The sequence below is a fragment of the Macaca mulatta genome, chromosome 15 (genome assembly GCF_049350105.2).
Source record: "Macaca mulatta isolate MMU2019108-1 chromosome 15, T2T-MMU8v2.0, whole genome shotgun sequence".
In the NCBI taxonomy this organism is placed as follows: Eukaryota; Metazoa; Chordata; class Mammalia; order Primates; family Cercopithecidae; genus Macaca; species Macaca mulatta.
The window spans coordinates 46,597,726-46,621,090 of record NC_133420.1 but is presented as its reverse complement, the minus strand read 5'-3'; the positions used below and the strand labels follow the sequence as shown (position 1 = coordinate 46,621,090).

General features: G+C 34.6%; 1 protein-coding gene and 1 long non-coding RNA gene across 4 annotated transcripts in view; one reads left to right on the top strand and one right to left on the bottom strand.

The window, feature by feature from the left end:
• The window catches only part of SHOC1 (shortage in chiasmata 1), a 105,586-nt gene that overhangs the window by 4,942 nt on the left and 77,279 nt on the right, over nucleotides 1-23,365 (bottom strand). For both annotated transcript variants that reach the window (NM_001194305.3, XM_028834311.2), the window contains 10 exon segments: nucleotides 1-961; nucleotides 2,310-2,459; nucleotides 2,742-2,873; nucleotides 9,081-9,174; nucleotides 11,246-11,367; nucleotides 13,020-13,131; nucleotides 14,366-14,483; nucleotides 15,700-15,878; nucleotides 16,996-17,065; nucleotides 22,247-22,319. In NM_001194305.3, coding sequence (NP_001181234.3) covers nucleotides 1-961; nucleotides 2,310-2,459; nucleotides 2,742-2,873; nucleotides 9,081-9,174; nucleotides 11,246-11,367; nucleotides 13,020-13,131; nucleotides 14,366-14,483; nucleotides 15,700-15,878; nucleotides 16,996-17,065; nucleotides 22,247-22,319 — 2,011 coding nt within the window.
• LOC144335162 (uncharacterized) lies at nucleotides 562-22,826 on the top strand. 2 transcript variants are annotated; one of them, XR_013405652.1, is made up of 4 exons: nucleotides 562-860; nucleotides 2,336-2,443; nucleotides 5,095-5,180; nucleotides 16,607-22,826. It is a non-coding gene; the product is annotated as an uncharacterized LOC144335162 (long non-coding RNA). The 2 variants fall into 2 exon arrangements; XR_013405651.1 differs by having other exon boundaries at nucleotides 562-2,443.

Sequence of the window (23,365 nt, the reverse complement as noted above, 5' to 3'; positions counted from 1 at the left end):
CTGTTAATGATTCCTTGTCTCCTGAGTTAAATGAAGATTCAGGATGCCTTTTCTGTCCTAAACTTTTTCCAGCTCTTTGGTAGAAATAAAGGCTGTTGAATTCTTTTTGATTTGCATTAGAATCAGAAGCACAAAATAAATCCAAACTGGGGACAGATGGTAATTCTCTCCAGAAAGTCTCATCATTTGAACTTTCACATGTGAGGCCTTCGAACTCATCTGATAGACATTTTTGCTGATCAGTGAATAAATTACCTTTCTGAGAGTACAATTTGTTACATGTAGTCTGCTCTGCACCATATTGTAAGTTGAACGGGTGATTCTCTTGTTCCCATATAGTTTTCTTTAAGTTCCAATGAAGAGGAGAATGAGAGCCCTCTAGTGAAAAGATAGGGTCAGATACTTCTTTATTTATGAAACCTTTTGCTTCATGTGTTCTCCTTTTCTGAGAATTTATAAAACGGGGGACAATTGACACTCTCTTCTGAGCGTCACTTGGTGGTTTTATAGTTTCACAGTTCATTTGTGTTAGACCCAAAGAAAAGACATCTGACTCTGAATCACTGTGGTTTAGAAAGGAGTTATAAGCCGGTCTCCTTGATTCTATATTAATTAGAAAAGGAGTATTCTGCACTATATTAGGTTTACAACTAGAGTCTTTCCAGTAGCTGGTCTGATTATATGAAGTCACAAGTGGTAAAAAACCTGAGATTTCTTTTAGTTGCATAATGGAAGAATTGTCATTCAAAGTGGTGGTTTTGTCTTCCTGCACTGTCTCTCCTAATCCTAAATACTGATAATATTCATTATGTTCTTGAATGACAGAATCTAAATCAGAAGCTGAACTCCGAGAAGACGAGGTACTAATCCGATTCCTATTGTCCTGAGGTGATGAAATTTGTGGTGATTTTGTTACAGAAGAAGAACTAATCTTGAATAGGGAAGTGATGCTACAAAAATGCTAAAAAATGAATTAATATAATGCAAACATCAGTTTAGTAAATATGAATAATGATGCTTATCTATATGGAAAGAAGGCAAAATATAAATAAGTAGTCTATTCATAGATATTACATTGACCAGGTATTAACAACGTGAAATCATTAGGTTCTATTAAAAGAAAAACTCATTGTAATTCATACATATTTTCCAATCACTTGTAATAGATTTTTTAATAGTCTATTTTTCAGAACAATTTTAAGCTCACAGCAAATACAATAGAATTTTTAGTTATACAATTCTACATGTATACTATTTCCTTGATAAGAATACTATTATCTTATACATGAATACTATTTCCTTGATAAGAATTCTAAAATATTACCAGTAAGGCTAAAGTTATCTTTACAGCTACAATGAAGTGTGTGTTAGGACTGTTTGGAAGAGGTAATGTAAATACATGTGAATAGGGTATATAATTGAATTTTCTGTGAGCACAATATTCCAAAATGATTTAAAGCTGATTATATTGAATTTATCTGTATAAAATAGCTTTAGAATGTATAATATAGGCTGAGGTTTATGGCTCATGCCTGTAATCCTAGCATTTTGGGAGGCCAAGGCTGTTAGATCACCTGAGGTCAGAAGTTCAAAACCAGCCTGGCCAACATGGTGAAACTCTGTCTCCACTAAAAGTACGAAACTTAGCCAGGTATGGTGGTGCACACCTGCAGTCCCAGCTGGTCGGGAGGCTGAGGCACGAGAATCGCTTGAATCCAGGAAGTGGAGATTGTAGTGAGCTGAGATCAAGCCACTGCACTCCAGCCTAGGTGACAGAGAGAGAGACTCCATCTCAAAAAAAGAAAAAATACTGTAATCCCAGCACTTTGGGAGGCCAAAGTGGGTGGATCACCTGAGGTCAGGAGTTCGAGACCAGACTGACCAACATGGTGAAACCCCATCTCTACTAAAAAAAAAAAATTTCAAAATTAGCCGGGCATGGTGGTGTATGCCTATAATCCCAGCTCCTTGGGAGGCTGAGGCAGGAAAATCTCTTGAACCTGGGAGGTGGAGGTTGCAGTGAGCTGAGATTGCACCATTGCACTCCAGCCTGGGCAACAAGAGTGAAACTCCGTCTCAAAAACAATAAATAAATAAAAAATAAAATAAAATAAAATAAAATAAAATGTATAATTGATAGCTAATGAAAGTCTGTATGAAATTTAGCTCAAGTAAATTATTTCTTTGCTATTTGAAGTCCAAAACAATTAAACTTGTATACCTTCATTTAAAAAATCCTATTGTAAGAATAGATACTCAAATAGAAAGGAAATAAATTCCTATCATAATACAGATCTCAAATAACTAACCTTTAACACTTTTTCTGGGACTTCAGGTAGGAGTTCCTGAAGTTGACACAGAGTTGCTAATAATATCCAATGCAGTGAAGGTCCTTTATTTAGCATGAGCTGAGCCACCAGTGGGTTAACACATGGAAAATCAAGTAAGTACATTTCTTCCTAGAAAATAGTTTAAGAAATAGTCAGTAGTCTTTTGAAAGTGATCCATTTTATTCTACAAGTACGTACATTTCTTCCTAGAAAAGAGTTTAAGAAATAGTCAGTAGTCTTTCGAAAGTGATCCATTTTATTTTACTCATTGCAGCAGATTAAAATTTTTGTCATTGTACCTACGACTCAATTTGAGACATTTGGGGGAAAAATGTTACCAGAAAGTAAATTCAAATACAGGTTTTTATATTTGTTTTGCAAATATCTAATTTATACATTTAGAAAATATACCTCAGATGGTGAAACTTCAAGCCAGGATTTATCCAACCATTCATGAGGATCTCTCTTTGAGGTCATTAAATTGTGGTCAGCAATTTGTCGAATTATCAAGGCAGTTGCTTCTACTCCTGGGGCAATTACAAGCTAAAAAAAATTTTTTATATTAGATTATAGGAAATACTAGGAAGCAAAATATAATATTTAAAAAAAATAGTTTGTAATTAGAAGATAAAATTAAACAACAGCAGATTCTAATCTTTAACACTATTTTAGATAGAAACTGTTGGTTTATCCTACATCCAGGACATTTTATTTATGAGGACAACCAATTTTCCTTCCTTATTTAAATGTGATATCCTTGTATTTTTAACTTTTGGAACAAAATCATTTTCATTTCATTTGGCATTTAGTAATAGAGTCATTAAAATATAGTGTTATATTTCAACTATATTAGAAAAATCAGCAATTTGAATATCACTAGTAATATTACTATTTTGCTGTTTCCAAAAGTTAAACCTAATAGTTTTCAATTAAAATAAGAATTTTAAAAATATAGTGCAAGATTTTTCAAAGACAAAGTTCAAAAATAAGGATACTTATAAATGAATTTGATCTTGTATTCAAAAAAGAAAAAATAAGGTTTTGATTTAGAGTAGTCATTCCCAGCATTTTGGGAATTGCTCATCTAATATTGGCTTACTGATTCTAAGATACCCCTGCCAAAAATGTGGTGTTTCTGTATATTACCCAATTCTAAAAAATATTTTTCCCATTAGTACAGTAGTAAGAGAAAAAGTAAAGAAAAAATAATTTCATAATATCCTCTGTTTCCTGTCTGACACCGTTTTCCTCCATTCCCTTCTCTCTTCTGAAATGTCAACCTTCTTCTTCTGCTTTCATTTCTTTCTTTTCTTCTTCATCTTTTAAATTTGATTGAAGGAAAGATAGTTCATGAGTTAGCAGTTTAATGTGAACAGAGAAATACTGCCCCAAATAATCCTATCTTGGAAATATAAATATCCTGTACCATAGTGGAAATTTAGTAAACCATAGAAATCTCACAAAATAATTATGATTTTTTTTCCTTTTATAAGAATAACAAATACAAAACGGTTAGTACACACCTGGGGAGTACATGCATTTTAAAGGATTTTCTTTAAATGACATTATATAGGGAGAGTACACAGAAATACATTGTTCAATTCCAAATGTACCTAATTGCTAGTTTTGGATGTTTTGAGAAGATATGACACTTTCATTTAAATATATAAACTTTATTTTAACCCTTTTCCCATTTAGGAAAAAAAAGTGCAGCACTCATTTAATTTTACATAAACATGCTCTTTGAGGCTGAAGCAAATCTGACTGATTTTTGATGTGAAAATAAAATATAAAAACTGTGCTTGGAGTTATTTCTAAACAGAACTAACATCAGAATCATCTGAATCATGAGAATTTTCTATTTCAGAAAAATCAGATTCATCAATGGACTCTTCAGCCAACAACTGTTTGAGAATGATGTTAACGTCACAAGTAGGAATGCTATGTTTTCTAGGATTTGACATTTTCAGGGATTGAGAATTACTATATTTTGTAATGGAAATACCACTACTAAAAATAGAATGCTATAAATAGAAAGATGTCTTTTGTTTCCTAAGTTGATATACTAGAGTATGCAAAAATAATAATAAAAATGAGATATTGCGTGGCAAAGTTATCTCGGGGTAAACACCGCAGCAACAAGCCTGGCTGGCGAGGATTCTCAGGGCAAATGGGAAAAGGGTTAAAAGCCATAATTTTATGATGGTGGTAATGATGATTAATTTATTAGGGCAGGAATTCTGGGGCTCATGGCTAGATTTGGGAATTCAGGAACCTCCTTAAGTTGTTTGAAAAATTTTGCACGTGTGTATTTATGCATTTTCTTACAAAGACGGTTCATAAGAAAATTACAGAACTTTTAAAAAATTGGAATAATACTTAGCATAACACTACTAGCAGTATTTTCTTTTTTTTTTTTTTTTTTTTTTGAGACGGAGTCTCGCTCTGTGGCCCAGGCTGGAGTGCCGTGGCTGGATCTCAGCTCACTGCAAGCTCTGCCTCCCGGGTTTACGCCATTCTCCTGCCTCAGCCTCCCGAGTAGCTGGGACTACAGGCGCCTGCCATCTCGCCCGGCTAGTTTTTTGTATTTTTTTTTTTTTTTTTTAGTAGAGACAGGGTTTCACCGTGTTAGCCAGGATGGTCTCGATCTCCTGACCTCGTGATCCACCCGTCTCGGCCTCCCAAAGTGCTGGGATTACAGGCAGTATTTTCTTTTAATTTAAGAAAATATTCTTAAACTTCCTAATACTTCCTTGATTTGCAGGTCCTTCAGATGCCTGAAAATGAAAAGGTGCTAATGGTCCTGATGTGATCTAAGAGATCAAAAGCCATGCTACTAAATAAAGTAAGGTAAAGCAACAATATGTTCTAAAATAGTATGAGTCCAGGGAGCCTCCTTTAATACAGCAATGTCATCAAGTCAGGAAAACAGGAGGCTTAAGAGTACTGAGGACATACTGATAATAGAGTAAGAGCAAATTGACCGCAGTTGCCTCTCAACATCCATTGAAAAAATGACCTGCTTTTTAGATTATTATGTAAAACCTGAAAAGCTTTTAGAATAGTTTGATCCAGATGGAAACAGACTTGTTTGGAATGGATTGCTCCTACGCAGTACTCCTATTTCATCCCCAAATGCCTTCTTTGGATCATGCCCTTCCTGGGCCATGTGACTGTACTTGAATATAGGATCATTCACTGATATCATATGCCCCCTGTATAGAGGAAAAAATTTTTCTAAAGCATATTTTGCCCATAATGGTTTACCCTGAGCTGGGAAGAGAAGAGGCTAAATAAGTGGTAAGACCTCACTAGAGACAAATTTACATTTGTCATTCACTTATTTAGGTAACCTTTCTAAGAATTTTATTTTTGTTTAGTATGCAGCACAGAAACAAAATTATCTGGAATTCCAGTTCAAACAGATCATTTGTTGATTTTCTTAGCAAGCGGTACTTTGATTGAATTCCACTTAGTAGACATTTATTGAATGTTTTTGCTTTGTGCAAAGCACTATGCTAGCTGCTAGGTTTTACAAATAAAAAGAACCTCATTCTTACCCTTCAGGGTGAAAGATATATGAATAAATATCCCCATACTATAATAAAGATATGAAGTATTAGCAGGAGAATGGAAGGAGAGATGTATCCTGAGAGAGTAGGACTGGGGCAAGTTTCTTTCTTTCTTTTTTAATTATTATACTTTAAGTTCTAGGGTACATGTGCACAACGTGCAGGTTTGTTACATATGTATACATGGGCCATATTGGAGTGCTGCCCCCATTAACTCGTCATTTACATTAGGTATATCTCCTAATGCTATCCCTCTCCCTTTCCCCACTCCACGACAGTCCCCGGTGTGTGATGTTCCCCATCCTGTGTCCAAGTGTTCTCATTGTTCGATTCCCATCTATGAGTGAGAACATGCAGTGTTTGGTTTTCTGTCCTTACAATAGTTTGCTCAGAATGATGGTTTCCAGCTTCATCCATGTCCCTACAACGGACATGAACTCATCCTCTTTTATGGCTGCATGGTATTCCATGGTGTATATGTGCCACATTTTCTTTTTTTTTTTTTCTTTTGAGACAGAGTCTTGCTCTGTTGCCCAGGCTGGAGTGCAGTGGCGCAATCTCAGCTCACTGCAAGCTTCGCCTCCCGGGTTCACACCATTCTCCTGCCTCAGCCTCCCGAGTAGCTGGGACTACAGGTGCCTGCCACCATGCTCCGCTAATTTTATATATTTTTAGTAGAGACGGGGTTTCACTGTGTTAGTCAGGATGGTCTGGATCTCCTGACCTTGTGATCTGCCCGCCTCAGCCTCCCAAAGTGCTGGGATTACAGGCATGAGCCACCGTGCCCGGCCATGCCACATTTTCTTAATCCAGTCTATCATTGATGGACATTTGGGTTGGTTCCAAGTCTTTGCTACTGTGAATAGTAGCAAATAAACATACATGTGCATGTGTCTTTATAGCAGCATGATTTAGAATCCTTTGGGTATATACCCAGTAATGGGATGGCTGGGTCAAATGATATTTCTAGTTCTAGATCCTTGAGGAATCACCACACTGTCTTCCACAATGGTTGAACTAGTTTACAGTCCCACCAACAGTGTAAAAGTGTTCCTATTTCTCCACAGCCTCTCCAACACCTGTTGTTTGCTGACTTTTTAATGACTGCCATTCTAACTGGTGTGAGATGGTATTTCATTGTGGTTTTGATTTGCATTTCTCTGATGGCCAGTGATGATGAGCATTTTTTCATGTGTCTGTTGGCTGCATAAATGTCTTTGTTTGAGAAGTGTCTGTTCCTATCCTTTGCCCACTTTTGATGGGGTCGTTTGCTTTTTTCTTGTAAATTTGTTTAAGTTCTTTGTAGATTCTGGATATTAGCCCTTTGTCAGATGAGTAGATTGTAAAAATCTTCTCCCATTCTGTAGGTTGCCTGTTCACTCTGATGGTAGTTTCTTTTGCTGTGCAGAAGCTCTTTAGTTTAATTAGATTCCATTTGTCAATTTCGGCTTTTGTTGCCATTGCTTTTGGTGTTTTAAACATGAAGTCCTTGCCCACGCCTATGTCCTAAATGGTATTGCCTAGGTTTTCTTCTAGGGTTTTTATGGTTTTAGGTCTAACATTTAAGTCTTTAATCCATCTTGAATTAATTTTTGTATAAGGTGTAAGGAACGGATTCAGTTTCAGCTTTCTACATATGGCTAGCCAGTTTTCCCAGCACCATTTATTAAATAGGGAATCCTTTCCCCATTTCTTGTTTTTGTCAGGTTTGTCAAAGATCAGATGGTTGTAGATGTGTGATATTATTTCTGAGGGCTCTGTTCTGTTCCATTGGTCTATATCTCTGTTTTGGTACCAGTACCATGCTGTTTTGGTTAATGTAGCCTTGTAGTATAGTTTGAAGTCAGGTAGCATGATGTGGGGCAAGTTTCTTAAAATAGGTAGTGTTTGAACTGGGCAGTGAAAGATAGGTAGAACTCTGACAGTTAGTGGTAAGAGAATGGGGCAGTAATATTCCTGGGGGAAGGCAGGCCAGAATGACATGTTTGTGCAAAGGCTGAGAGGTGACAGTATGGAGGCATATTCAGTAAATAGTGAGTACAATAATGTTAAAGAAGGAATCGCTAAGGGCCACATTGTGGAAGAGTTTGAATCCAGCTGAGTTTGAACTTTATGTTGATTTAAGTAGAAGCTATGGACAGTCTTTGAGCAAGAAATTCAAATCAACAGCAAATTTTTATCAAGAGACTACTATGTACCCGGCATTGTGCTAGGTTCCAGGAATTAAAAAAATGAATAAACATGTTTCCTTACCTTTAAGGAGCTTATAGTCTAGTGAGTGAAGTATTCACAGCTTTATTTTGGGAATGTAATTGGTGTGATGGATTGAAGTGGGGAAAGAGTAGAAAAGGGATATTAGTTAGGAAGCTACTTTAAAAATCCAACTGTGAGGTGACAAAGACCTGAATTTAGGGAAATAGCAGAAGTAGAAGGAGAGACATATTCTAGAGACACTGCAGAGTTAAAAAGAAGATTTAGCTACCAAATAAATTGGAATAATGATACCATAAACTAAGCTTGTGGGAGGATGAGAAGCTGTGTTTTGGACATGTAGAGTTTGAAGTACTTGTTGGATATTCACGTGGAGATTCCCAGTAGTCTGCTAGAATACAGGTGCAGACCTTAAGAAATGTCAAGAAAACTTTAAGAATTATACTCAGAAATGAAAGCAAAATCTGTGGAAATCTCTAATTTCATAAAGAAGAGAATGTAATATGATAATGGAACAGTGCTGAGCCCTGAACTTGGACAAATGTCTAAATTTCAGAGCGGGACACTGAAAAAGGGGACCAAGGAAAGAGAATGATTAGAGATCACCAATATATTACCTCTAGTATATGTCTTAAGAGTTCCATTTACAGCAGATACAAGCTTAGTACATCTTTCATAAGGAACATTTTAAATCAAGGGATATTTATTTTTATTCATATCCTGCTATGTTTAGAAAACATCTGAGTAGTAATAAAGAGATGAAATATGATTTTAAATTCATTAAACTAAAGCCTTTTGGAATAGAATAATGATAAAATATTTATTAATTTGAAAACTATTCTTTATTTAGCTTTTAAACAGTTTTTAACTCATTTGCTTAACACGTTTTTCTCATTGGGCACTTAAATTTGAGTATAATTTTGGTTTATAAAAAATACTTATGAAGAAACACATAGGAAAAGAATACCTTTACATCCAGTTCTTCAGAGTTTAGCCCAAATGAAACCAAAGCTGCATAAATCAGTGCTAGGTGATGAAGTGTCTTTTCTGTAAGTGGATACCTACAAAGAATTATATTACTATATTTCTATTCATTTGATATTAGATTATATTTATTAAAAATTAATTTTATTTTCCACATTTCATAATATTTTTAGAATAACCTAGCTAAGACAACACCAGTGTGGCAAATTTGTGTGTGTTTTTTTCCACTCTGTACTCTTGAAAAAACATCTCCATCTCCATTCTTTAATAATACTGTCAAATCTAGGGGATGCTAAGGGTGTGTGTGTTAGGGGAGGTGTGTGTTGTGGGACGAACTTAACCCATCCCTTTACTGACTCCAGGGATGGCTTTATGACCAAAGCCTAGCCAACTAGAATACTCCATCCCCCCGGTCAAAGTAACAGGTTCAGACATAGACACATGACCAGAACCAGGATACGTGGAATCCTCCCAGAGTTCCCTAAACTGTTAGAAAATGCATCTTTCTCTTTTCCTTCTGTGGTTACTAAGCAGGTCAGATGTAAGTGCTGAACTGTGGGTAGATAGTTCTACTACCTTTACCCACTTTATGTACCCTAAGCAACAAAGAGGAAATTACTAGCTTACATTATGAAGAAGTCCAGAGGAAGCCATTGTTGGATCCTGGGACTCAAACAATACCATCAAGATAATGGCTCTCTTTATTTCTTGGCTCTTCTTTCCTGTTTTGAATTCTTTCTCAGATTAGCTCTTTCCATATGAGAAGCTGATAAGAACACTGTGCCTAAACTGTTGACAAACAATGTAGTTTCTGTTGAACATCTGCTTTTCTTCTTAGAGTCTAGAACTTTGATTAAGTGCCAGGCAGAGGGTGCCTACTTGACCAGCCCTTAAAGAAAAAACCCTGGGCATTGTGTCTCTAATGAGCTGGTCTGGTAGAGAAAATTTTACAAGTGTTGTAACAGTTTGTTGCTGAGGAAGTTAAGCACATCCTGTATGACTCTACTAGGAGAGGACTCTTAGAAGCTTCCTCCTAGTTTCCTCTGGACTTTGCCCCATGAGCTTTTTTCCTTTGCTGACTTTGCATTATAGGCCTTTGTATTGTAACCTTGCGCTGTAATAAATTATAGCCATGAATACAGCTATATACTGAGTTCTGTGAGTCCTTGTAGCAAACCATCAAACCTCAGAATGGTCTCAGGGACCCCTGACACTCTCACTCAAACAAGAATTAATGGCATGAACACTAATGTAATTCAAACAATTTCTGTTGTATTTTCAGTTTTCCTAATTTGGTCAGTTGATTAAGATACTTCCTAAATGTTCTCATTTTCTAAAAATATGAATCTGAGATATCTAGAGGTCTGAAAATTGTTATATTTTATAATATATGATTGTGAATATTTATTTGCTGTTTACATCTTGAATATAAAACTATCTCAGAGTATTAGATAATTATTTTCATGAAAATCTGGGTAAAAATAAGTTTGAATCTCCTTTTATTCTCCCTTATACCTCAATTGCACTACTAGAACTATAGGTAGACAGTAATCTAAAACAACTTTTAACAATTTCCAAATCAGTGATTTACTAAGAACACGTCCAAGTTCCAGATAAAGCTTAAAATGCTTTACAAGAAAGTTCAAAGCTTAAAATGTTTTACACACTTTATTATTCTTCAAAATGAAGGTTTTAGACCGGAATTATTATTTTTCAGTTCTGGTAGAAGGGTAAAACCAGGCTAAATCACTTGCTAGAGATTATTTGTTAGTAAAAGGAGGAATAAAAACCAAGGTATTTAGACTCTTATATTCGAACTTATACCAACCTGATAACAAGTGTACACAAAAAATTTAGTACAGTAGTTAGACAGAAATCGGACAAGTCCAGAATTACAAAATAATAAAATACTTCAAGCAGCAATTCTTAGTGAGATGGGGGAGGGGAGGATGGCTTTCATAGAATGTCCAAGGAAATATATCATCTCCAAAATTTGTTTTCCTGTGATCATACCTCCAACTTGAGAATCCTTGACTTAAAGCAAACTAGATGAGCACACAGAAAATTGCATAGCTATTTCCATTCAAATAAGAGGACTTAGGCTTAAGAAATACAAACATAACTTTGGATGAAGAAATGTTTACCTACTCTGAATTTAATGTTTCTTTGGTATATAAAATTATCCAACAATATCTGTACTGTAATGATAATGCCATCAGCCTCATAATGATATTGTCTGATGCCTTCTCACAATTCAATTCTTCTAGATCCTATCAGAAAATAAAGAAAATGTAAAAATTCATTAGGTTGAACAGTTATTATGAAATTATGTTATCATATTTCAAGAATCTATGACATACAAATAAGTTGAAAAGAGGCATGGGTATGAGCCCCCATTTCATGGAAAAATTAAAATCGTGCAGGAAGTAGTAGGAGAAAAGCTACAGTAGACATAAAACACCTAATGACAGCGTCAGCAAGGAAGGCTCCTGAATCTCCCAAGGTCCCAGTTATGAAGAAAGTAGCCTATGGAGTGCCCCTAGTTTGGCACTCCATAGGCTAGTCCAATTTTCTATTGCCTTTGGAATAACCAGATCCTAGTCCTTTGTGGATGCAAGTCCTTTGTGGACTAGGATCTGGTCACTCCAAAGGCAACAGAAAATATGTTTAAAACCTATGAGATAATGTACACTGCATGGTTATTCAGGGGAGATAAGAAAGGAGCAGTTAATGGACTTTCTGGGAATCTCTACCTAATGGTATGGAATCTCCTTTTCCTTTAACATAAGTAATTTTTGATAGATAAGGAATTCAAAAAATGACCTTCCTCTAACAATAAGTTATATAATTGGACTACAACAGTTTTGCCAGCCAGGCATGGTAGCTCATGCTTATAATCCCAGCACTTTGGGAGGCTGAAGTGAGAGGATCACTTGAAGCCAAGAGTTCAAGACCACCCTGGGCAACATAGCACAACGCTGTCCCTACAAAAAATTTAAAAATTAGCTGGGTGTGGTGGAGCATGCCTGTAGTCCCAGCTACTTGGGAGGCTGAGATAGGAGGATCACTTTAGCCCAGGAGTTCGAGGCTGCAGTGAGCTATGATCGTGTCATTGCACTCCAGGCTGGGCAATGGTGTGAGACCCTATCTCTAAAAACAAACAAACAGTTTTGCCAAACAGAAAAATATTGTTTAAGAACTTTAAATATACAAGACATAGTATCTCTTAAAAATCTCTAATAGAGTTGTGTTTTTCCATCATATAATTCCTATAACATTTGCTTATCAAAACACATATTGGCCATTAATATATTGCAATATTTATATTGCATACCATCAAACCTGGTTTCTGCTCCTACTCCCACCCCAATAAATTAATTTCTTTTCATTTGGTTCTCCAATCAAGCAAATGTATCAGGGAGATTCACCCAAGAATTTATACATAGAAAATTCCAAACTATATGAATTTTTGAAGAGAAATTCTCTCTCTAAAAACTAGCTTACTTAGAGACAACTCCTATTTACATTGGAAATGCAATGAATGATTGGAAATTCAATATTATCAATCATCAATTAATATATTATCTCTTTGTAATAAATAAAGTGGCTGGAAATTGCTTTTTTAAAGCTTTCAATACTATAATTATTCTATAAATACACTTAAAATAGGTTAATACACAATATTAAATATTCTTTATTTGCCCTATCTTCTTAAAGTATGTTAAAAAGCCATAAGGCATCAGAGAAGTTTGATTATAGTCATTTTCCACAGTGATGATTTTAGCACTTGTGGCCCATTTGCAAAATTTAGAAGAAATCACTAATAGATTATAGTTAAGCTTCCTACAGAAAAGATAATAACAAATTACATAGCTATATATTTTAATCTATTTTAGTTTATATTTTTTCTACCTAGTTTTACCTGCAAAATTATGGCAGTGTGTTCATCAACTGTTACCACTACATAACGCTCTGAACTTCCGAAGAGTTTCAATGACTCACTGCATTCTCTCTCTACTAGTGAGATGTTATAGCTGTAAAATACAATATTCTTGAGTGAAAAAATGAAATGCTAATAAAATTATTTAAGAAAAGTTGTAGTGTCCTCCTGAATGTTAAGTTATTTGGATTTCTATGCTTTTTCTTTTACATGTCAATTTGTTCTACTTTATAAAATTTGAAGCATAAAGTTACGATTTATTCAGTATATAAAACAAATCAGCTGAGATGTGTGTTGCCTTAGGCATTGTGCTAAATGTTACTGCACATAACACTATTACAAATGTTTTGACCAATTTTTTCTAGCTCTTTAAATAATAATTCATGAAATCAAAACATTATGGGACTAAAATATTCTGCATTTATCAGAATTTCCTTTTTTTATTCCTTAAAAATGACTTACATTTTAAGCACTTTTTATTTTATTACTATATATTGTTATTATTTTTAGAGACAGCTCTGTTGCCCAGCCTGGAGTACAATGGTACTATCATGGCTAACTGTAGCCTTGAATTCCTGGGCTCAATCAAACCTCCCACCTCAGCCTCCTAAGTGGCTGGTACTACAGGTACATGCCATCATGCTTTTAACTAGCTTTTATAAGCTCATAGTTTTCTGTGAATTCTCCACAGCCTTAATATATAAAAACAAAAGCATGGAACATACATCTGCATTTTAACTAAGGTAACAGTACAATTATCCTTCCTTGATATGGAGCCCAAGGTCCAACATGCCTGTGACAACTGGTGTGTTATGATAAAGTGTTTCACGATTTGATAACGTCTAATGTTGGTATGAGCTTAGATCTAAAGATTTAAAACCTTGAGAATTCATTTAAAACTTCACAGTCCTGTTTCCCAGGCAGTAAAGTTCCCCAAACAATACTCATTCTCAATATTATCAATGACTCAAGACATGAATATATAATTCACAGAAAAAAGCATATAAAATGTTCATATTCGCTGGTAACAAAAAAAATGCAAGTAAAACATGAATTTAAACAACAAATATTATTTTTGTCCATAAAATTGATAAATATTACCAAAAATATAATATTCTAAAATTATGAGGGTGTGGTATAGGGAAATAAATATACATTGATATAAACTCTCTGGAAAACTATTTTTTTGTGATATAATTCCAGACTTGAATCATAGACACATGGAGCCACATATACAGCAATAATATTTAGCCTATCAGAATATATATACACACACACACACAAATATATATATATATTTTGTTAAAATTGTGAAATCAATAACTTACTTGGATTCTAGCAGCTGAAGTATGTCTGGAGTATTAAGAAGTCCTTCAGATGCAAAAAACACATATGGAATCTGAATTTCCAAAAGAAAACCTCCAAATCTATCCAACAAGGTGCTTCCTAAATAAGAGAAAATTTACAAATATTTCTCTTTTATTCTCATCTCCCAGCTCTTTCTCTTTTTTTACTAAACATGAGGATAAGTAGGAGTACTATAAAAATAATATTCAGCATAAAAAATCAAAAACAGAATAAAGACAGGCTTGAAGAAGAAAATAAAAACCATGTTATCCTACCTAGAAATAAGTTAATAGAGTTTACTAATACCACTATACAGTAAAAACAGAGTTTTGCATATATTTCCAGACTTTTTTCAATATATTTTCCTGCTTATACTCACACATGTACACTCACTTCAATAAAGAAAGAAAAATTAGGGTCATTCTCTACCTGAAATGTTGAAACTTGCTTTATTCACCTAAGTATATATTGGACATGTGCTGTATAAATATATACTGATTTACATAAAGATTTTAAATTATGTGCAATAACCCATAGGGAAAACATTTTACAGAGCAATAAGAAAAGAATAAATACCTCAATAGATACATGGTCAAAAGGCATACACAGTTAATTTATAAAAGAATAGTTACACAAGATCAATTCCAAAGAAGCCATTATAGTAACCATATTTTTAGAATTGAGTTGGAATGTCTCAGAATCTATTTAGACTTCCCCCTCATATTTGAGGTGAATAGAAAATAATTGATGGCAAGTACTGAGAGAGATGCACTCTCACACTGAGTGTGTTTTATACTCAAAAATGTATCAGACTTATGGATCTGAGAATTCACAGCCTTAGTCATATGAGGTGTTACTGACAAATACAAAGAAATAAACTGACATATGAAGTGGTTTAGACTTTTTTCTAAGTATTTGTAGATAATTTGTTTTGCATATTACAATTTTCTGAATCAGTTAGCATACTATTACACAATTGTCCCCTAAAAATCAATAAAAAATACTATTGCATAAAAGCCATCAGATTAAGATTGGACATAAATGTAATAAAATTGTGCTATTATAAGTAAAATTTAGAAGTTAGATAAAGGAATGAAAACATATAATTAGTAAAGCTTACTTTACAAATGAGGACTACGAGGTAAGAGACCGTTAAAGGACTACCGTAGGTTACACAGATAGTGGTGGGGTTAGAGGTTGAACTCAAGGCTTCTAATGTCACAGCTTATTTTTATCCATAGATCATAAACAGAAAATAGAAAATTTTCATTCTAATAAAGCAAAAAAGGAAAAGGATTTTGGTTTATATTCTTACTTTTAAAAACTGTGTCTGGAAGAATCACTTTAAAGGCCATGTAAGGAATATTCAAATCTTTGCAGTGTTTAGTCCAACAAGAGTCTTCCACATAATTGTATTCCACCACAAATGTGAAATTACTCCAGGGGAAATCTGCTCCAATATATTGATTATGTACAACTACACAGGAACTTGTACTAAAGACAAAAGAAAGCCAAGAAAATGGCATTATACTTGTGTTATTATTTGCTTGGACTATTAAAAGATGACTGTTTTCTGGCTGTTCCATCCTTCTCTAATCTATGCCTCATCTTAGAAAGGCACTGGTGCATTTTCTGTTGATTTGCTCTTCAATTGTGTTAATTTCCTTATATTTTTCTTCTTAATGATCATATATATTTTATACCAGGATATAAAAACCTGTAGCCCATTTCATATCCTCAAATGGGAGATAGCCTGATTTTATTACCTGAGTACTATCAATAACAGAAATCAGCATGAAAAATCAGTCTCATTTTCTTACAAATATAAGGTCTTAATCTTAGATAATCTACATAACAGGATATTATCTGGCAACTTTAAAATGGGATTTTTTTTTTCTTAATGGGCTTCATAAGTGATTTAACAACAACAAAAAAAGATGGACACTTAAATATCATAAATTTAGCTTTCTTATCTCATAAAATCTCATAAACATTTTCAAATCTCATAAAACATACCACCTACTATAATTAAAATTCTCTATTGCTGCTTTCTATCAGAGCAATCTAGAAGTTAAAAAGTATCTATGTCCAGTTTTTATGAGCTTCTATTTGATTTACATGTTTTTTATTATTTGGATCCCAATATTTGAAAAAAATAATTTCTATGTAAAATGAGGCAAAATAAAGAGTTTTACACAATTCAACACTTGATTTATTATTAGCAGGCCCTCACTGAAAGAATTTCTAAAGGACATACTTCAGGAAGAAGGAGAACCCCGAAGAAAGAAGATGTAAAAAACAATGCTGAGCAAAGAAACTGGTATAAATGTACTCTAAATAGGCACTTCTGTACTACGATAACAATATTATTATTATTATTTGAGGATGTTAAAATAAGATTGAATTAAATTTCTGGACACTAATAACATATAATACACAGGACAATGATCAGAATTAAAGTGCCCTAAGTAAAGCATTTTTCAGGAAGAGGGTAGAGGCATTGCTTAATTTCAGATTTTGTTAAATTTTTAAAGTTAACTTCTAGGAAGATTTTGCTTTTCCTGTGAAACTGGTATGTTTGTTCCTCATAGATGAAGGAATGAATTTTTACCCCTTTAAAACACCTTCAGATTCCAGAAAATCTTTTCTTTCCTTTGAATGAAGGACAGTCAGTGTTAAACCTGTTGGAAAAAAAGAATGCTTTTTTCAGTGTCTTGTTCAGATACATATTTTTGGTGTGTCATATATTTCACTACCATAAGAATGAGTTAAAAATCTGTGAATAACAAAACTGCTTAAAATACAATTTGTTAGATTATTTTTCTAAGTTTAGCATATCAGAAAGTTTGAACCATAACCAATATTTCTCTTGTGTGTATACATAGAACATGGAAATTCTAAATTTATTATATAAAATAGTAACATGGATTAAAAACTTATTTTTTAATTTTTAATTTTATTTTTTTTGAGATGGAGTTTTGCTTTGTTGCCCAGGCTGGAGTTCAGTGATGTGATCTTGGCTCACTGCAATCTCTGCCTTCTGGGTTGAAAGAATTGTCCTGCCTCAGCCTCCCGAGTAGCTGGGATGACAAGTGCCTGCCACTATGCCCAGCTAATTTTTGTATTTTTAGTAGAGACAGGGTTTCACCATGTTGATCAGGCTGGTCTGAAACTCCTGACCTCAAGTGAACCCGCACCTCAGTCTCCCAAAGAGCTGGGATTACAGGCATGAGCCACCACACCCCACAAAAACTTAATTTTAAAGTAAGCAAATTAAACACTCACCAATCCTGTGCAGTTAATTTTATTTTGCTAAATATCATGGTAGATTTTATCTTTGTTCTTTAGCCAAAAATTTAAGTACATAACTAAATAAGAGACTGTATTTCAATGTAATAGGAATGCCTTTATTCTCTTTCTACTGAGTATTTAGAAGCAGAAGACTTATTGGGAACTGTTTCTTAGATTCACTCTTGCTTCTCATACTTTAAATTTCTTATTTTACTAATGTTTAAATAAAATATAATAAATTTCAAAATATTCTGTACCTATCCACACAATTTATTTTTGGTAGACATAATTGATTCAAGAATAGCTAATTCTAGTTCAAATAAATTATATACTCTATTAGTGTATTTTTTTAACCATAAAGTTGACAAAGGTATGATATAATAATAATGAGAGTAATGGTTAATAATTTCATATAACTTTACTTGACATGACAATAGTTCTAGTAGTGATAAGAAGTGAGTACTATTTCTCTTTTATAATTCATAAGGTGATTATATTTAAATAGATTCTTCTATTTAAAACCTAATCTGGCCGGGTGCAGTGGCTCACGCCTGTAATCCTAGCACTTTGAGTGGCTGAGGCGGGTGGATCACCTGAGGTAAGGAGTTCGAGACCAGCCTGGCTAACATGGTGAAACCTTGCCTCTACTAAAAAAAAATACAAAACTAGCTGGGCATGGTGGTGCAGGTCAGTAATTCCAGCTACTCGGGAGGGTGAGGCAGGAGAATGGCTTGAACCTGGGAGGCAGAGATTGCCGTGAGCTGAGATCACGCCATTGTACTCCAGCCTGGGCAACAAGAGTGAAACTCAAAAAAACAAAAAACAAAATACAAAACAAACAAACAAACCTAATCTGCTTAAATGATTGTATTAGTTATGATCCCAAAGCAGATTAATTACTTGGTGAGTGCAGTACTAGATCTTACAAACACATAGAAAACAGAACTACATTTTTACTTTCTAACACTAGGCAGAAAAGTCCTCGCCTCCAGAAACTGAGGATAACTGCCATCCTGAAAAAGAGTAAAAACATCTTCCAGTTTATAGATTCAAAATTTTTGTGTCAGTAGATATTGTTGAAATGAAGATAACAAGCTCAGCGATCACATGATACCGAATGCCAAAAGAGACAGCAGTATTCAGCATGAAACCTAGATATGCGAAACAGAGTGAGAATCTGTCATTAAAGATGACTGTAGTCAGTGATAACTTAATTGTACATTTAAAAATAAAGAGTGTAACTGAGTTGTCTGTAACTCAAAGGATAAATGCTTGAGGGGATGGATACCCCATTCTCCATCATGGGCTTATTTCACATTGCATGCTTGTATCAAAACATCTCATATACCCCATAAATTTATACACCTACTATGTACCCACAAAAACTAAAACTGAAAAAACAAATCTGTCAGTGTATCTTCAGCAACATCAAAGGAGAAGGTGTCCCACTAAGTAGGTTTAAATATTCTTCTCTGTGGAGCAGGCATATTTCCTCAGGTTCTTCACAAAAACATTCCTTTGGTTATCCAAGTCCCTTTTATAGTGCAAATATTGCTCAGCACTTTCTTGATTTAAAAAAAAAAATGTTTCCAATTACCCTGATTACAGACAACTGTGGTAGTCTCAGCCCCATAACTGTTAACTATTGCTCTAACGTTTTGGTACTAGTAAGGATTTTATGAATTTGGTGGACACAAACTCATTTTCCCAGGATTGGAAAACTGAATGAAATAGTAAGATCCAAGTTTACAAATCTGGACTCTGGATACATGATAACGTTGTCAAGAAATAGCACCTTATAAGACTCTGCTTGAAAGACCTTTCCATTCTCACATGACTATAATTTAAAATATTAGTTAACTTTACTTCCTGCACTGATGAGCAGATCTATGTTGCTATATTTGTATATTTGAGTTCAATCTTTTTCACCAGTTTTAGTGTGTACTAGGTATATAGAGAGGCACTAATTGGCACATTCATTTGTTCAATAAACTTTTATCGAGTGCCTTCTATGTTGTGGGCATTTTCCTGAGTGCTAGGAATATAAATTAGGGTATGATTTGAATCCCCCAAAAGCAGACATTTTAGCGAGGAAAACAGATAAGAAGATTATTTCTAAGGGTGATAACACCCTTATAGCCTGAGATGGGAAGTGGTGCCTTAGAAGTATGCACATAATGGCCTGAGAGCACAGAGGAAAAGCATTGAAATCAAGCCTTCCTGAACAAATGTTTTAATTAACTTTTTAAAAATGTGTAGGAGTTAACTTCCTAATGAAGGGGGAAGAGTACTCTTATAGCAGGAACAGGAGGTATAAAGGCATAGAGATATGAAACAGCACGATAAATAATTTGGTAAGGTAAGAGTAAAGAACTATTTTAGGAGATGAAGATGGCAAAAGATGCAGCTTATAGAGGGAAGAGAAATGGTAACCAAACGGTGACATAGGTTGACAGTGGTATATTATTTTAAGACTGAAGGACTTAAACATTAAGGAAAACAGTCATTAGAGAGAAAGGTTGGACTAGGAAGTAACTGATGGAACAAAGTACTTGAGACTGCAGGAGGAGATGGTATCCAAAGCACAAGTGAAAAACTGGTCTTCCAAGGGTGGTTCATTTCTATAGAGAAAAGAGGAAAGGATAAAGAACAGAGAGAAATGCAGGCAAGTCTATAAATGGTGATGGAGACAGGAGGCAGCCAATGGTCCCCCCGTGAAACCCCTCCTTAAAGCCTAAAACAGCCTGAAGGCTGAAAAACCAGACTGCTGGTCCTGGATGAAGCCCAACCTTTCATGACTGATTCTTTCTGAATAATGCCCACCTGCGCGCTGGGAAGACAGGATGAGGCCTTGGGAAGTTCCTGCTGTTTGAAGGAGGGAGGATCCTGTCCTCTCCTGTTCCTGTGTGATAACCTGGGATTCAATCTGTGAGATGGCGGCCTGTTAACAGGAACTCCTCTCGCTTTGCTGAGTTTTTTCCTTTTCACCCAATAAATTCTGCTCCTCACCCTTCAAAGTGTCTGCGAGCCTAATCTTTTCTGGTCATGTGATAAGAGCCCGGTTTTTCTACAACAATGGTAGGGAAGGAAACTGAGGAGGATACTTACATGATTAATGAAAATTAGAAGGCACAATTCCCTTCCAAAAAATGAAAGGATGGGTTAACATAGTAGGAGTTTTTGGTATAGTCATTTGGAAAATAGGAGTGGAACTAAGAATATACAAAAAGATTGTTAAGATGTCTTAAGAGCCCAGGTAAATTTAGAGGGCATGAGTTTGTAGTAGTACCAATCTATATGGCTGTGTGATTCTCTCCAATAGTGCTCAGCATCTCAGGTGTAGGAATAGAGAAGTTAAATGAATTGATTGATTCAGGATTGAGGTTTAAATGAAAAGTACAATAGAAGCATAAGACTGATTAAAGTGATGGGTCAAATCACTGAGTCTGGAAAGAAAAGGAGATGAAACAAAAAAAGTAGCTGGTAGATTATAGATCTCTAAGATGTTGAAGATCATGAAAGAGCTATAGGTATAGACAAAGAGCAATGTATCAGAATTTAAAATTCAGAGGTAGGACAGTTATGCATTATCACAAGTTCCATGGCATAGCCAAGGAACTGAAGATGAATATAATTTTTGTTGTGGAGGCCAATGAAACTATAAGTCCAGGGTGTTGAATGAATCTTTCACATTAGGAACATTAAAGACACCTAGAATAATGACAGGACTAGAAGTGTAAAGAATACCATGAGCTAGGTACACAATTGTCCATGGATGATGGGAAATAACCAGGTGGTTAGGAGATGATGAGTGGTAGACAATGGTATGGCAATATGGCACAGCCTCAAAAGGTGGAGGAATAATGTTTTGAAAGTGATAATGGAAAGCGAGAAATGGCTTTCTCATCTCTATGAGGCATATATATGTAGAGAAAATGATTAGCTTTTATATGAGAGGAAGTAGTATCATGGAGAAAGTTGGGCTTAAGTTAAGACAAAGGAGATGAAGAATGAGAAGAGTTTGCATAACAAGTAATGGATTCTACAGCGCAAAGTGGAAAGGGTTGACAGAAGGGGCAGTAGTGGGTAGAAAAGTGTAGTAAGTGAGGAAAACAGACAAGAGAACTGAAGAACTGAGAGTTGAAGAAAGAATGATACTAAAACGAGAGTCCTAGTTTCAAGTCCTGATTCCCTAACTACCTGTGAGATTTGGCAAGCTACATCACCTTTAGCACGAACTTTAGTTCCTTTATTTGTAAAACCGAGTTAATAAAACCTATTCATAGAGTTGTAAGTAGCTAATATTATTTAGCAACTAGTAGGCAATCAATAAAAGGTGTCAATTATTAGTAATAACAAATACATATAAACACCTTGTAGTATATTTATACTGCAAACTTATAGTCCAGATTGATTTAAAAGCTGGTTAGATCCCAATGAGTTATACACTTTCAAAGGGTGAATTTTATACTATGTTAATTATGTCTTAATTTTAAAAGCTGGTTAGATCAATACATTTTTATAAGTTCAAGCATTTGTTATCAAATGAAGCATGATTTAAAACTGCCTACCTTCTATTTTGTTAAGAATTTGAATGAGTAAATGTTTTTCACCATCTGAGTCCATTCTTATTATAATCAGTACCTAGTCAAAAATAAAAATTTCATGTATGTGTGAATGATTATTCTTTTTCACAGTTTTAATACAGTGACAAAAATAACACACTTTAATTGGTCCTATGAAACTAATGACAATAAGATTACAAAGCAAATATTTCTGTTGTAAAAGATGTCAACACTTAAACACAAGGAATATATTCTGTTAAGATCAAATATCGGTGAAGAAAATATTTTGGGATAGGGCATTCTTAGCATTCTTCAAGTATCCCCACATATGTGACTATCAATACATAGGTTGTCTCTGTTAGTGTTAAATTCAACTCACACATTTAAATTTGTTGGAGAAAACCAGTGATCTACCGCTATATTTTCCGACTTACCATTACAGCTTTGTGGGGGAGAGGTGGGGAGAGCAAATCAGTTTCAATTTCAAATTTCTCACTTAGATTAAATTATTTTAATGACTTAAGAAAGTTATTACCCAAGAAACTATAAAATTGTGGTTAAGAAATAGGAGGCACAGAGTGAAAAATCAGAAAAAGGCCACATAAATTTATATCTGGATTTTTAGTGTAAACCATTTGAAATGCTTTTCTGCTTGATAAGATTTTAAAAAGCTTTTTCTGTTAAAACTTCATTAATGCAATCTTTATATGCTTGATGTAGGGTAGGCAAATAATTGTGAATGTAATCCAAGGCATAAAACTAAATGTTTGTTTTGGTGGAATCATATGAGATTCTGGCTCGGTATTTTAAAATAAATCATTGAGTTGTATTATTATGTATATGTTCATGGACTTATATAAGTACCAGACAAAATTTCTGACAATTGGAGAACCAATCCATAGGAAAACCATGCATAATAAAAACTAAAGTTTGTTTATTTATTTATTTAGAGACAGGGTCTGGCTCTTTTTCCCAGGCTGAAGTGCAGTGGAACAATCATGGCTCACTGCAGCCTCAACCTCCTGGGGTCAAGAGATCCTCCCACCTCAACCTCCCTAATAGGTGGAACTATAGGTGCACACCACCATGCCTGGCTAATTTAAAAAAATTTTTATAGAGACAAAG